The 16,890-nt window shown below is 34.8% G+C and overlaps 1 protein-coding gene across 2 annotated transcripts in view; it reads left to right on the forward strand.

The window, feature by feature from the left end:
• RAB11FIP3 (RAB11 family interacting protein 3) overlaps nucleotides 1–16,890 on the forward strand; it is a 172,284-nt gene that overhangs the window by 50,652 nt on the left and 104,742 nt on the right. For both annotated transcript variants that reach the window (XM_069107918.1, XM_069107925.1), the window contains exon 2: nucleotides 8,251–8,344. In XM_069107918.1, the coding sequence (XP_068964019.1) occupies nucleotides 8,251–8,344 (94 nt within the window). The remainder of the gene's footprint in view (nucleotides 1–8,250; nucleotides 8,345–16,890) is intronic.

Below are 16,890 nucleotides of genomic sequence, written 5' to 3' on the forward strand. Positions count from 1 at the left end.
AAGCAGATTTAAGAACCTGTGTTGGCAGCCACCCTGGGGATGCTGGGGTGCTTGCTACTACAATTAGACAATCCAACAAAATGAAAAAGATTGACATTGGATAAGAAAACAAAACCCTACAATTTGTTGCTTACAAGAAACACATTTAATAAACAGATATACACAGCATAAAAATGAGGGACTGAAAAAAAATCTTTCATACCTCATGTCAATCCAAAAAACATTAACAGCACAAAAAGTTATAAACAAAGAAACTGCATGATGCTGAACAAATGAAGACAGTAAAACAATATCAGTGTTAAACTTATGTGCTACAAATGCCTTGCCACCTAAATCCATAAAGGGAAAATTGAACTACAAGAAGATATAGACAGTCATACAATTGTGGCAGGGATTTCAGTGTCCCTCCCTCAGTTTTTTGATAAACCTAACAGAAAACTAAACAGAAGGGAAAATATGAATTAAACAAATTGCTGGAGAAACTAGAGGTAAAAGATGTATAGTGTCTTCTGGAATGGGTTTTCTAAAGAACAGATGTATTTCTCAGCACTACATAGAATTTTTATTTTAAAAATTGACCATTATTTAGGGTATATAGATGTAGTAAACATATTAAAAGGCAGAAATAGTAAATACATTCTTTACAGACTGTAACACAGTAAAAAGTAATCAGTTCAGGGAACACAAACAATAGACAGAGACTCAAATAAAGACTTAACAATGAAATCCTAAATAACGAGTGGATCAAAGAACAAATCATAGAAACAATAATCATATAAAAGAAAATGATGATGATAAAACAACACACCAAAATTTCTGGGCTTCAACTTTGTAATATAGGAAAAAGAGAAGATTAATGAACTGAATTCGCATTTAGAAATTAGAAAGCTAACAAACCAAAAATAAGCACAAAAGAAGATCATATGTAATGGGGTAAATTTTTTTTATAAGAACTTTTCCCAGAAAATGTCAGAGTAAAGTAGGGTTGCTCATTCTCCCTACTATTATTTGGTAGAGTTTTGGAAATGTTAGCAATAGAAGTGACACACAGAAAGAAATTAAAGACACAAAGATAGGTACAGGGGAGATAAACTATCCCTATTTGCTGATGATTTACTTGACTTAGAATTATGTAAATAAGGTAATTATGAATCATATTAATTCATGCTCTTTGACCCCACTCATTCTCTGATTCCCTTACTAGGCTTATTTTCTAAATGATAAGAAGAAAATTCCTGTATACGTCAAAATAGTTATAGTAGCTTTTTTATGGTATAAAAGAATTGAATAAAATGATCATCAGTTGGAGGATGGTTAAACAAATTGTGGTACATGAATGTAATTACTCTTGTGAAAGAAATTATGAATACAGAAAGTAGGAAAAGAATAGCCACACACAAAAAAATCAAAAGTTAATATTGCAAAATTATAAGAAGCAAGTATGGCTTGAAAGAAGAGATAAAATACTCCCACCTAACTCTTTTGTGGAATTGGGAGGTATCCAGGTGTTGCACATTGCACATATTTCAGACTTTTTTGATGTATTGATCAGTCATGTTGTTTAAAAAATATTTATCATATGGAATGGCTGTCTGAAAGGGGAAGGGGAATGGAGAAATTATGGTGATGTGTAAAAAGGATCAATAAAAACTTATTTCTTTAAATATTTGGCTTTTGACTACTAAATATACAGACCTAATTTTTAAGATTGTTTAAAAGTGATTCATAGCAATTTTCTACCAATCCAACAATGTCAAAAAGGGTTTTTGCATTCAATAAGGGAGTATTACATTGAAGAATATGGAAGTGATTAGAAGTTTCAGTTATATGCCCTCCATTGTGATTGGCTTAAGGCTGACTCATTCTCTAAATTGTGAGTTTTCATGCCAAAAGAAGTTCAGTTACTTGGGGGTAAATAATGAGTGGTAGGTAAAGTTGTAAAATTATATACAGTAGGATGTTATATAGACTAAATTCAACAACTAGAGGCAAGTTGCCCTGTAGTTCCATTGTTATATGTTTTATCCAACTGTTATATGTTCTATTTAGCAATTAATTCTTAAGATCTTCAAAGACAGGAATCAATAATTAGGGTTATTTTAAAATGTTAACAAAATTCTTTAAGACCCAACTTTTTTCTTCAATAGTGAATGGTCCTATTTTAGTCATTGTGAGAAAACTGATTCATAGACAAAGTACAATAAAATTCCATTTTTATATAATATTTCAGTAGAAATGCAGGTCTTAGAAAATGTAAGTAGCAAAGAATGCTTTATGAACCTTTTATGCAATATAAGACATTTAATGATTGTATTCTTCTTTAATTTACTAATGAAAAGAAAAAGCAGGAAAAACGATAATTCTATTATGTAATGCTTTAATATCTGCAAAGTACCTTATGTATGTGTATATTTATATATGTGTGTATATCTATCTATATCTATCTAATCTCACTTGATCCTTACAACAGCCTTATAAAATATAATCCTCATCATACAAATGAGGAAATAGGCCTTGAGAGGTTCATTGACTTTTTCAGACTCACATGGCAAAGTGTCTATCTGGGTTTCAGACTCAAGTTCCTGATTCCAAGTCTGACAGTTCATCCACCATGCCACATAGATATATTGTGGGTTTTTTTTCCCATCAATATTAAAAACTATTACTTTGGCAGCTTATCCCAAGATTTTTTTTAGTGAAAAGCTTTTGTTTTTACCAAATGAACTTGATCCATAATGCTTTCTGTAATTACTCACAATATGCTATTTGTTGTTCAAAATCTTTTTACAATAAATATTCAATAGGAAAATTTTTGTCATAATTCAATTGAGCATAATTTGTGATTATGTTATTTTATTATTGAATAATAGGAGATAAATATTCTATTGCCTGGCTTTACCCAGAAGCATAATTATCTGAAAAGGTTAGTTGAAAGGAACTCTATGACTTTGGATTCTTGTAGGCATAGAACTCTGTTTTATTTTTGTCACATCACTAAAAGTGGTTTTGCATATACTTTAAATTCTTTATGTGGTAGGAAGGACCTGTTATTGAAAGGATGTCAAATATGCAGTCTCATTCTTTGTCTGTTGGATCAGTAATCAAAATATTTTTCCAGTCTTGTTTAAAATGTAAAATGACAAGTTTCTTTCTTAATTTTAATGTCTTCTCTCTGAAACTATTCCCTGGGTTAACACCCCCTCTCCCCTCCCCCCCTCTCTCTATGTGTGTGTATATATATATACATATATATGTCTTTTTTTGTATATAGTTGCTGATGTGTTATTTCCCTCATTAGAAAGTGATCTTCTTGATCACTTCTGTGATCACTTGATCACAGGAGCTCTTTTATTTTGTTTGCCATTGATCTCTGGTGCTTAGCACAGTGCTTGGAACATAGTAGGCATTTAATAAATGCTTATTCACTAACTGTCTGGAAAACTCTCATCAACTCATTTGTAGAAAATAGCATTTATAATGTAGGGTTATAAGACAACTGCAAAAGGCTCATGATGGAAAGAGGAGTCTGCCTTCAGAGAAAGAACGAGAACTGAGCTTGGACGCAGACTGAAGCCAACCACCTGCTCTTGTTCCTTTTCTTGTTTGGTTTTGTTTCCTCTTTCCCATTGCTCATTCCATCCATTATAATCCTTCTTTATAACCTGACAAATGTCTAATGTGAAAGTATTTGAGTATTTGAAGATCCTATACTTGATTTCATGCCGCCATGGGGGGGTGGGGGTGGGAAGAGAGGGAAGGGGAGAAAATTTGAAACTCAAGGGATTGTGAAACTGAATCTTGTAAACTAAAAGTAAACAAACAAATTAATAAAGACAAAAAAAAGAAAATAGCATTTATGTGATAGATGCTTTAGTATCCTTGGTTTTTTTCTTTTTGTGATTAATTTTCTGTGAAAAATACTAGTCTTGCTAAAATTCTTGCATTTCTTCATAAATAGATTTAACCTCCAAAAATTCATCTTCATGCCAGTTGCTAGGCTGCTGCTGTTATAGAAACTCATTACTTAAAACAGAGCCTTGCAGTCTTGAATATCTTTTGCAAGGGAACTGCATGTGATCTTCCGCCCTTGTTTATACTTTGCTTTGTTGTTTTGTTTAAAAACTTAAAAAAAAAAATAGGATTCCTGATCCTATGCCTGATTGTATGCCGCTATGGGGGGGGAGGGAGAGGTGAAGGAGGGGGAGAAAATTTGAAACTCAAAGAACTGGGGAACTGAATCTTGTAAACTCAAAGTAAACGAACAAATAGGATTCCTAATAATTAGCTAAAGAAAATTGTAAAGGAGGTAAAATAAAATGACTAGTAGGTCTTTAGGTATAGAAGAGGTTTGAATTTGTAAATAAAAATATAAGTAGTATTTTCCCCTTCTTAAGAAATGATGTAGCATGGTGTATGGTTAGAAATCAGAGCACTTGGATTTGTTTCCTAGCTCTGCTACTTGCTACCCAAGTAGTGCTTCTCAGTTTCTCTATCTATAAAAAGAGGAGGTTGGACTAGATTACCTCCAAGGTGTTTCTGTCTGTCTGTCTCTCTCTCTCTCTCTCTTTGAGGGGGTGGGGTGCGGGTGGGGTGAGGCAATTGGGATTAAGTTATTTGCCCAGGGTCACACATCTAGTAAGTGTCAAGTGTCTGAGGTCAAATTTGAACTAAGGTCCTCCTGACTCCTGGGCTAGTGCTCTATTCCCTGTACCACCTAACTGCCGCAGGGGGTCTCTTTTAAAATCTTTAACTATATATAATCTTTGGATCTTTCGCAGATCACTTCACTTATCTCACTCTTACTTTTCTCAGCTATAAAATGAGGAGGTTGGATTAGGTGATCTCTTGATATCTTGGTTACAAATGCATATAAATTATTGTAGGGCTCTACAACTTAATTGTGAGTAGATAATCTGCTACTTAATCTGCAATAGATACATAGAAAAAAAAACAACTCTGGATTTAAAGAGATTTTTGTGTCTTTCCTCTATGGTTATTATGTCTTTTATTTAAATAAATTTAAATAATTTTTTAAACCCAGATTTTTAATTTTTCTTGCTTTCTCAATGGGTGGGAGAAGAGTTAGAGAAATAGAGAGAATGCAGAAATGAAGAAAAAATAATTTTGAAACTGCTTGAAAAATAGATTAAAAATTTTTTTAAACAGAAAAAAATAGTTTAATTCATCCTCTCATTTTACAGATGGGGAAACTAAACTAGAGAGAGAGTAACTTACTCAGGGTGACACAGTTGTCTTCTGATTAATGGTCATCTCAAACTTTCTTTTGCTCCTATAGCTGCACCATAGGAATGTGTAATACTTTGAAAGGAAATCAGATCAGAATGGAGTAGGGGTTTAAAGGCTGATAGGTTATAGTAAAAAGACTGAAGAGAGTTATTTCTAGGATGTTTTCATGCTTGGCATATCCTTTTCATTCATCCTCTTCCGTCCCCCCTCCCCCCCCATCCCCATATCCCAACTCCCTTTCTAGTAGTTTGATAGAGCGCTAAATTTAGGTAGAGTAATCATTACACCTTTTATATTATATATGTAAGGTATACGTACAAATAAAAGGAAGCATCATAAAGATTTTTCCCCTTTATTTCAACTCAATATTTGCTATAATCACTGGTTGGCCTGATAACACCAAATACATCTGTAGTCCCTGAGTTAATATAAGACTTAGGTATTTGTGTACAATTCTGTAACTTTGGAAATGACACGTGGCCAAAATGCAAAACTGAGACCCTAACAGGTTTTATGTTCCTAAAATCTATTGATTTTGAGATGAATATTGTTTTTAAACTACATGAGTAAAAAAGTGCTTTTAAGAATACAAATAGGGGACGGCTAGGTGGCGCAGTGAGTAAAGCACCGGCCCAGAGTTGGGAGGACCTGAGCTCGGTTCTGGCCTCAGACACTTAACACAAAAAAACTAGCCGCGTAACCTTGGGCAAGTTACTTAACCCCAATTGCCCTCCAAAAGGCAAAAAAAAAAAAAAAAGAATATAAATATATCATTATTCTGAAGAAGAAAATCTGTATCTTAATCTAAACCACATAATGTAAGGAACTTGACCAAGAATCAGGAAACCCAGGTTTTGATCTAATTTCTGGAAATGATTGTGTTGGCCAAGTTACTTTCTCTCCAGATCAGTTTCTACATATGTAAAATGAGAAGATTGGATTAGATAATTTTCCCCCTCTTTCTTTGTTTTAAAATTTTTTTTTGAAACAGAGACTTTTTTTTAGTTCCAAATTCTCTCCCTTCCTCCACCCCATCTCTCAGCCCATTATGAAGGCAAGAAAAATAAAACCCATTATAAATGTGTATAGCCATACAAAGCAGATTTCTGCATTGGTCTTTTTTTTTTAAAGAAAAAAAATTCTTTAATCTGTACTCTGAGTTCATCAATTTCCTACCTGAAAGTGGATAGCATGTGTCATCATGAGTCTTTTGAAATTGTGATGGGTCATTTTGTTGATCAGAGTTATTAAATCTTTCAGAATTGATTATCTCTGCAGTATTCCTGTAATGGTGTAGATTGTTCTCCTGGTTGCATTCACTTCATTTTATATTAGTATTAGATAATTTTAAAAACTTTTTTAACTTTTCCGTTTTATTAATTCTCCATTTTTAAAAGATTCTTAAGACTATTTCTTGCTTCATATATAAAGATGGTCTATGTCAAAGTTTGAGGTATTTCATGGAACAAGATTTTTAGAAAATGTGAGTTTATCAAGGTTCAAGGTACATTTTCTTTTTAGTTGTAATGAGAACCACATAATGGACATGATGTTTAAACCTGTCATATAATGAGTTTATACCACTCATGATCTCTTAACAACAGAGTTGCTCTAACTAGTAAAACTTCAAAAGTTTTATTTTTCCCCTCTAGAGATGTGGTTTATCATTTATTTAACAGATTCTAGCCAATTTCTTTTCCCCAAAGTCCCAGGAATTCAGTATATTTCTACAACTATATGAGTGTCTGTTATATGTAAGATACAGTGTTAGATATCTTGGAATAAAAGAAGAATAAGCCACAGTTCTTGCCTTCATAGAATTTATTTTTTCCAGATTCTATATTGTAATGCTCCTTCTAACTTTGCTTCTCTGTTCAGAAGAGGAGTTTATTATTTTTTCATTCAAAATAAAACCATACATTTTAGAATTCAGCTAATTTTTATATAAAATGTTCATATACATAATACATGTCTACTTAAAGTGTTTTTGCTGTATAAATTTGTCAACAAAAACAAAGATAAAAAAAATCTTTAGTAAAAAATCTTTTAGTAAAATCTTTCCCAAGCCCCCTGACTTTTAATAGGGCAAAACCAAAATAATCAGACAGCAAATAAGCAGATAAGATTTTTGTTCTGCCACATTTGACCATGTTCTCTCTTTGTTTGTTCTTTTCATTACAAAAATGTTCTTTCCTTATTTTTTTCTTTTTAAATTTCTTCTTTCCTTTAAAAAAAGTTCTCAATTTTTATAATGTATTACTGATTTCATTTTATATCACCTCTTATAGGTTTTCATTGTTTACTTGTTTATTTCATATTTGTCATTCAAGTATCATAATACTTGATTATAATAATATGGCTTGATTTGTTTAGTCATTCTTCAATTGTTGGATTTTAGATTATCTCTTGTTTTTTATTAATACAAAGCAGTTATTAACATTTCTGTATATAGATCCTTTTTTCCCCTTATGATGTTTTTGGTATAGAGTTCTAGCAATGAGCATCATACAGTGGAAAGAGTATTGGCTCTGGAGTCAGAGGACCTGGGTTTGAATCCCAACTTTAAAGCTTCATACCTGTGTAGCTTTGGACAAGTCACTTAATCTCCTTGGAGCTCAGTTCTTCATCTTTAAATTAAAGAGGTTAAATTAGATGACCTTTGAAGTCTCTTCAAACTCTACATCTATGATCCTGTCATTTGTCATCAAACATGTTACTCTTCAAAATATTTGCACTAATTTGAAATCTTATCAATGATGTATTCCTGTTTTCCTTCAGCCCTGCCAACATTGGACTTGACCATTTTTTATATTTTTTGATGTTGTAAGGTAATATAAAGTTTCTTGATTTATACTTCTTCAGTAATTAGACGTAGAGAGTTTGAAATCTTTCCATGTGATTAATAACAGTTTTTATTTCCTCTTTTGTAACTTTTCTATTTATGTCATGCATAGTTTTTAAAATGAAAATATTTTGGTTAAGTTCTTATTTTTGTAATTGCAGGTGAAGGATTTGACTAAATATCTGGATCCCAGTGGACTTGGTATCATCAGTTTTGAAGATTTTTATCGAGGGATTACAGCTATCAGCAATGGAGGTTAGTTTTAAAACTGTATTTCCAATTATCTATGACCTATTACATGTCTTCTGCTTCTGTCACATTCTTTCATCTTTCAGGAGCTATATCTAAAGTCTTTTCTGTGACTAAATCCCACCCCACATCCCTCCAATCTTTCTAAGCCTTCCTTTCACACTAGCCTCAGCACCCTTCTTAAACACCTTTAGCGCTCTAGCCACTGCCAGTTCCCCCATACCCTTTTGCAGTACTTTATTACCTTCTCATCTCTCTGAAACCTCCTAAATACTCCAGATCTCTAGTTAGCTTTGGTTTCATCCCTTATTCCTTTGCCCCTAGACTTCTATCCTCGTCCTGCTTTCTAGTGTGCACTTTGACTCATCAATTTTCTCTCTCTGATTTTGTAACCTTTTATTTATTCAGAAGACACTATTATGCTTGATGGTCATGTTCTGAAGATTTGAGTTAATCTATTAATTGTTTTCTTGTACCTATTAACTGGATAAGACAGGGAATTGTTAGACTATAAAAATGTTGGATGAGATAGAGTATTCTCTTTTGTGTTGTCATGCCACTTTGCTTAATTTTAGTAGTTTATGTGGGTATATTCACAATCAGCTTAGCTGGTAAATTCAAGAATTGAATCTGGAAGAGATCTGAGTTTGACTCCTTCCTTACTAGCTGTATGAGCATTAACTCCAGCTAAATGGTTGCTAAACAAATAGCAGCAAAGTCAGAGGGATGATATGCCTATGGATGAGGGTCTAGATCTAGACTAACTTGAAAAAAAGTCAATTTAACTTTACTTGTCTTTAAAATGGGAATAATAATACCACCTAACTCGTGGAATGGTTGTGTTGAAAGTAATTTGTAAATCTTAAGGCAATATAGAAATTTGAATTAGTTATGGTTATTAGGAGTGCTTCCTATACCCTGCGGAGTATTTAAGGAAAAGGGTCAATTTGTCCTTTTCAGAAAAATTCTAGTGGTAGAAGGAGGCTCCAAACAGCTTCCTTCTGTGAACAGCATGTTTTTGAAACCCTCGTCCCCATTCCTGGTCAGCCAAAGTAAGCCTGGTATAATGGAAGGGGTGTTGGATTTGGAGTCATAGGATTTAGGTTTGAGGCTCAGCTCTGCTTATTTCCTTGAGACTTTGGGCATCCCACTTACCCTGTTTGGTACTCAAGTTCTTTATCTGTAAAATGAGGTGGTTGGACTAGATAGTCTCAAAAGTTCCTTCACCTCTATAGCTAAGGTCAGGAGAGAGTACAGAAATGAGGGGAACCCCAGACCCCTTGAAAAGGAAAAACAAATCTAATCTTAGATTGGCACATTATTTTTCTCCATGGAAAAGTGATTGCTGTCTCCTTATACCCAGGTTAGCTTTATAAAGACTGAAGTATGACTTATTTTTATAGAGCAAACAAAAGATCTGGGTTAGAAGACTTGATTCCTTATTTATGTTTTGCTTAACTAGAGAAAATGTTTTGAAGTAGGGTATGAGTATTTTCAGAATTTGTGTTATGATCCTCAGGAATAGAAGGGGAACCAAAAAAGTCTCTTTTTAATAAAGGTGTTCTTAAGATAAAGTAATCTTGGTGATTTTGGTGGCAAACCATTAGCTATCAAGTTAAAAGAATGAATGAGCCTGGGGTGGTTAGGTGGGGCAGTAAATAGAGCATTGGCCCTGGAGTCAGGAGGACCTGAGATCAAATCCTACCTCAGACACTTAGCACTTACTAGCCATGTGACCTTGGGCAAATAATTTAACCCCAATTGCCCTGCCTTCCCCCCTCCAAAAATAAAAAAAAAAAGAATGAATGAGCCTTTGGGTGAGGGTTTGGATTTGGATGAACTTGGAAGAAAGTCAGATATTAATGAATACTAGAAAGTCCCATATAGAAAAGCATCCCAATTCTAAAAATGCCAATATAAACTCAGAATTGTACATGATTTTAACTTTTTTCCCACTTAATAGTATTTTGTTTTTTCTAATTATGTGTAAATATTGTACATTATTTTTAAAGGAAGACTAATTATGAAAATATTGAAGTATAATATAATTCCCAGCCTTCAAAATGTTTTTCAACTGAATTAGACTGATTTTTTAAAAATGTCTGTGATGTTCTTTATGGAAAAAAGGAAAAACTACTTAGTCTTAATAAAGTTGACTGTAGGATGGGGAAAGGAGGGGAAAATTAGTGCAGCTGAATAGGGAAGCTATTGATAGAGTTCCTTTCATCAGAGGACATGAAAGTGCTTCACAAACTAGCGTTTTTAGTATACAGAGGACAGATGGTGTTTACGATATGTTATTGCAACAAACAGGCAAAAAAAAAACACCATGATTTATTTTACATTGAACTTTAAATAAGTTTCATGAATAAAAGGCAAGATATATATATATATTTTTAATCTTGGATTACTATAGCAACTTTTAGAAAAACAAAAATAAACCTTGAAACTCGTATGTTGTTTTTTTTTTTTAATACTAATAGAGCTAGGAAGGAAAATGACCCTGGAAATGTTACCACCAAACTTGTCCCTGACAGGTCTAATCCAGTCATTTCAACAGTCTTCATTAGTTTCTAATGGTGGCCTCTATTGATCTTGCATATGGTCTGAGCAATCAGATTGATTACACTACAGAAATGTGTTACATATAGATTTGTTCTGTTTTTGTAGGGTAGGAGCTAAATAGTTTACTTTGAGCAGAAGGGTTATAGGAAAGTTAGATATACTGTTTAGAAAGAATTCAGTAAAAATATATAATCAGTTAAGGTTTCCAGATTTTAAATCAGTGAGGGTTTTGTCATCGTTGAAAAATAATCATATTTTCAAGGTTCTCAGATAAGGAAATTATAGACTGGCAGACTGCAATATAGAGTTGAGGGGAGGTAAAATATTACAAATAATTTTAAAGGTGAGTGAGTACTTAAGTATATACTAGCTTTATGTTGAGTCAGAATGTTGTGGCATGAAAGGTCAGTAGCAGTTGCTTCTGTGATTTCATCCAGAGTCATGTGATCCTGAGTCTGGCTCCTAGTATTTAACTTATGTTAATAAGAGTCATTTTACTGAGATAATTGGGAGGTAAATTAAGGAGGAAATAGCAAGCTATAAATGTAAAAGACCTTTCTTATAATAGTCCTTTTTATCCCTTGTCTTCTCTTTTTTCCATGATGTTGTTTTTTTGAAGCAGGAGTGGAACAGGAATTGAATTAAGGCAAGAAAGCCCTAGGGTAGCTTGAAAGAATTAAAACTATCAAACAAACTTAATCCACGTAGTAACTATTAAGTTAAAGTAATAATTTGGTGTTGTTTTAATAGGAGTATGGGACAAAGTATTTCTTATTAGCCACAGGAACTTGAATAGGTTATTGAAAAGAGGTGCTTTAGTAGTGGCTGTACTGGAAAGGTAGCTTGGAAAGGTAGGCTGAATCCAAATTATGGAGGGTTTTGAATGTCAAACATCAAGGCCTGTATTTTATCCTCAAGACAATAATGGAGCCACTGGAGCTTTTTGAATAGGGGAGTGACATAGTCAGATCTATGCTTCCTGAATGACTGACTGCTCACCTTGCCTATCCCAGTCCCTATTCTGTTTATCTTTTAGAGTTGTTATGAGGAAATAACTTTAAAATCTATTGAATTCTGATAGTATTTTTCAAGTTTATTCTCACCATATTTGGTCTAATTGAACTCAGACTCTTCTGATTGAATATAATGTAACATCATATTTGTGACCCATTGAGAATATTTATGAACATTTTTGCCAGTGAAATTACATGAAAGGAAGGTGGTATTGTGTGGAAGGAATACAGGACAATCCTAAATTGTCTTCATAAAACCAGTGGCATAAGGTTGTTGACTCATGATATCTTTTATGTTGTAGATTTACTATGATGTCAGTCAGTGAGTGTAGTAGGCAGTGAATATAATGCCAGTGAGCATAATATAAATGAATGGAATGGTAGTGGGACAATGCTATAACTAGAGAGAAAATGAAGCAGAAGATTCCTGTCTTGTACATATGTGTTTCCAACAATGTTCCAACCTGATTTATAGAAAAGTAGAAAGTGGTTGCCATACTACTTGTTGTCTTTTAATTTCTTCTATTAAACAGTGACAAATGGGCAGTCATCATGAGGGGAGAAATGAAAATGAATTGTCCATTTCCTCCTGTATAATTTTCCTGTTATACTATCGTTCCTTCCTATTTGTGTCTTGCAGTTATGATATGCACAGAGATTCGAAAGCTGAAACTTGTTGATTTAGGGTTTTATACTATAAATACAACCTACTTAAAGTAGTGAATGAGATCCGTAAAAAAAAAGTGACTTTAGGAGAAATGATGCTAATGAGCCAAATAGTCCCATAGGAACAGAGATGATTGGAGGAAATCTAGAGCTAACCCTGAGGAAAAGTACTGGAGCTAGTAGATAGAGTACTGGCCCTAGAGTCAGGAGGACTACGGCCTCAGGCACTTACTAGCTGTGTGACCCTGGGTATCAGAACTGCCCAGTAGCTTTAGAAGGATGGTTATGTTTATTAATGTTGATTGGAACAGAGTTATATAGGGTTTGCCTGCATTCCATTTAATACGATACAATATATTTAATAACAAAGTCAGATAAAATCAAGCTACTTTTACCTTTTGCTTTTCCCATAAGATTTTTGTTTTGCCTCTTTAATTCTGTTACAAATTCAGCAACATGTAGTTTTTCCTTTCAAGTCTACAAGATAAAATAAATCAGAATTATACAATCAAATCAGAAAAAAAAAACCCAGAATGTACATGTAGAGTTGATTTTATTGGTACACAAATTTTGATTGGAGAACCTTACGGTGAAAGATATCTCACCTATATGAAGAGAGAATAGGGTCTTTTGGAGAATGGAGAAGATAGCTTTTCATTATTTATTGCTCTCTGCATTATTTATTGCTTAAGTTATTGTTATTTAATATTTTAGTGTTCGTTTACTTCCTAATTTCCAGCCTTCTGGTGTCAAATTCAGTAGCTCAAGTTTCAAACTTGATGTCTTGGATTGTATTTATTGATGATTGAATTAACATCTAGTTAATGGTTTCTTCTGTCTTCCTTCCCTCCTCTCTGTGCCAAGCTCAAATTCCACATCTTCCATGATGTCTTCCTTACTCTTCCAGCAACATAGCACTTTCAGCCTATCCCACATATTTTGACACTTATCTTGTGTATAAGTCTTGTCTTCTGAATAATAATGCAGACTTCTTGAGGGGAGGAACCTTGTCATTTCTTTCAGTATTCTGCGTGATCTGCTGTTAACTGACTTCCATTTGAAATTACCTTCCTTTTACATTGTGTGTATCTTAAATGTAATTTTTTGCATGTTGTCTCCCTTATTAGAATGTGAACTCCTTGAAGGCACAGGCTATTTGTGTTTTGTCTTGACCCAGAGAGGTTAAGTTACTTCTCTGAGGCCACACAGCCTTCTGACACCTTCCATCAGGTCTGTGGGCATGCCTGCTGATCCTAACATTGTCATTCCAATACCATGGCAGCAAGACTGCCTGTGTACCTGATATTGTAGGTAAGGGCCCTGATTTTAGAGGGATGTGACAGTTTCTGTTTTAGTGAGATGACAAAGAATATGTAGCTGTGGGGTGCTAATGCTTTCACATGAAATTTTCTAGAAAAGGGCAAGACCCAAGAGTTCCACGAAGGAGAAAAAGACATGTCACAGGGTTATAGAATCAGATGGCCACAAAAGAGGCTAGGCTTACCAGACTAGAGAGGTATTTTGGACTGTCCTACAGATCTATGGTATTCTGTTTATTCCCCATGATAAATAGGGTGCTATAGTAGAACACTGGACTTAAAACCAAAAGACCAGAAGGAGTAGAAGAGTGATTACTATTCATGTTGAAATTTCCTAGCTATAGGAAAGAAGCATAGTGGAAAGAAGATGGTTGATGATGAAAGAAGGGAGATAAAAAAAAGATATCATGGTGGGGAATATAATGTAGACTCTACATTATAGGCTCTAGACTAGAAGGGAGAAATGGATAATTAGTTCTTGTTATAAATCACAAAGCTAGCATAGAAGCAGTTATGGTCAAGAACTTTGGTTACCTTGATATAGGCTAGAGGTCTCAGCTATTAGCAGAGCATCTGATAAATTTTTTATATGCTCTGCTGATAATTGCATCTTTCAGAACTAATAAAAAAATAAAACTAGCTGATTAAGGAAACTTGGAATGAAGTACCTGCTTAGATTTTGTAATGTATAAGGAAGTTGACACTATACATGGTTTGATTTGCAGTCCATACGTTAAAAGAGTCAATTTCAAATAATTCATTGAATAGGATCTTATGTTGTAGGACTCTAAAAACAAAGTTGGCTGGGGTGGGTAGGTGGTGTGGCAAATAGAGCACCAGCCCTGAGTCAGGAGAACCTGAGTTCAAATGTGGCCTCAGACACTTGACACACTTACTAGCTGTGTGACCTTGGGCAAGCCACTTAACCCCAATTGCCCCGTCCTCCCCATTCCAAAAAGCAAAAAAAAAAAACCCCAAAAAAACCCAAAGTTGGCTGAAGAAGGATAGGAGGAATGAAAGAAGGGGGAAGAATGAACTTCTAATGACACATTTTAAGATGATTCCTCTGAGGGATGGAAAAAAGGGGGCAAATGATATCTAAAGAGATACCATTATCACCCAGGGAAACTCATTGAGCTCAGACTTTAAAAGGACATACACAAAAACTGAAGGTGAAGACAGGTAATAGAAGATCAAAGTATCATAAATTTAGAGCTAGAAGGGACCTTAAGAGGTCATCCAATTTAATCTCTTCATTTTGTAGGTAATCTTGGGATTATATGATGTATTTGACTCTTACGATAAGCTTTCTCTAGGCTAATTTTTCCCTTCTGTCTTCATTTATAAGGTGGTTTTACTTAAATTTTCTTCTAGTCTAGGATAGATTTAGCCCAGATTCAGACCTATCAGGTGCCTGTACTGTAGCTTCTACCTCCAACCTGTCACCGCTAGGTTCTTTCCTGCCCTGGGACCACAGACTTTTCATCATATCTGTCCCAGATTCATACCCATCACACTACTTTCCAGCCATTTTCATGGAATGCTGCTCCTATGCATACCCTGATCTTCTCTACCTTTCCTGAACTCCCAAATCCAGTTTCCAATTTGTGCCTTGAAAACAATAATGAAATCAACGTTACCAAACCATTCCTTCCTTCCTGGCTGTCACTCCCTAGAGGTTAGGTCTTCCACCTTGTAAACTCCTTGAGGGCAGCAACTGTCTGTTTAGTTGTATTGGTATCCCTAATACTTAGAACGGTGCTTGGCATATAGTATATGCTTAATAAATGTTTTTTCATTCATTTATCCACCTTCATAATGTTTTACAGACAAGATTGTACTCTAAATGGGCGAGGTAGGGCAGCCACCTTTCCTCTGCCCTGTCCCTCTGCTTGGCAAGGATAACAGGTGGTATTTTGTTTGGTTTTTGCTGATATTGTTTTTAGATTCTTTTGGCCTCTTACTTTGGAGCTTATTTAAGATAAATTAAATTTCTGAAGTAAGTCCTCAGTCTTCTTGACTTCTCTGCAGCCTTTGACACTGTTGATCATTCCTCCTTCTGTATTTGGTGATCTCAGTGTTGCATCTAAGGGTCTTATGAACCCTGAAATGCAAGGGTAGAGGGCTTGGATCTGCCTCAAAAAATTTCAGCCACTCAAACCTTCTTTCATTCCAATTAAAACCCTGGTTGGGGTGGTTGAGATTCCTAGTGAGTCTGTGCTTTTTGTGGTTCCAATATAAGTGGGCCAGATTTTAAGAATCTGAGCAATTTAATGGGGGCAAGGTGGACACTTTTATACAGAAAGGCTTGTGGGAAGATTTGGATGGGATCTAGGGGTGGCAAATAGCTGGGGGTGGTCCAGGTACAAACTTTGAGGGCCACAATGAAAGGGCAATTAAAAGGATTATTGACTGGAATGGGCCTCCGCAGAGATTTAGGTTTCAAGGGGCTTTGGGGTCCAGGTTCCAAAGACATGGTCTTTTCCTTTTAGGAGACCAGTGCAAATCCCATACCCATCATCATCTATCTTTCCTGCCACACTGTTTCCGATGACCTCCAATCTTGCATTTCCAACCACCTTTCAGACATCTTGAATTGTAGACATCTCAAACTCATTATGTCCAAAACAGAACTCATTATCTTTCCTTCTAAATCTTCACTCCCTTTTGTTGTTCATTCATGTCCAATTGTTCGTGATCCCATTTGTGGTTTTCTTGGCAGAGATACTAGAGTGGTTTTTCATTTCCTTCTCCAGCTCATTTTATAGTTGAGAAACTGAGGCAGACAGGGTTAAATAACATTACCCAACTGGGGTCACACAACTAGTAAGTGTTTCTGACCAGATTTGAACTCAGAAAGATGAGACTTCCTGGCTCTAGACCCAGCACTGCATCTTTTTGTTTGTTTGTGCTTTGGGGAAGGCAATGGGGCAGTAAGTTTTTTGGGCAAGGCAATAAGTGACCTCACTGACTTTCTTCAAGTCCCAAC

This window comes from Petaurus breviceps, unplaced genomic scaffold (assembly GCF_028583685.1).
Source record: "Petaurus breviceps papuanus isolate PSGF00001 unplaced genomic scaffold, PetGlider_PUasm1.0 138, whole genome shotgun sequence".
NCBI lineage: Eukaryota > Metazoa > Chordata > Mammalia > Diprotodontia > Petauridae > Petaurus > Petaurus breviceps.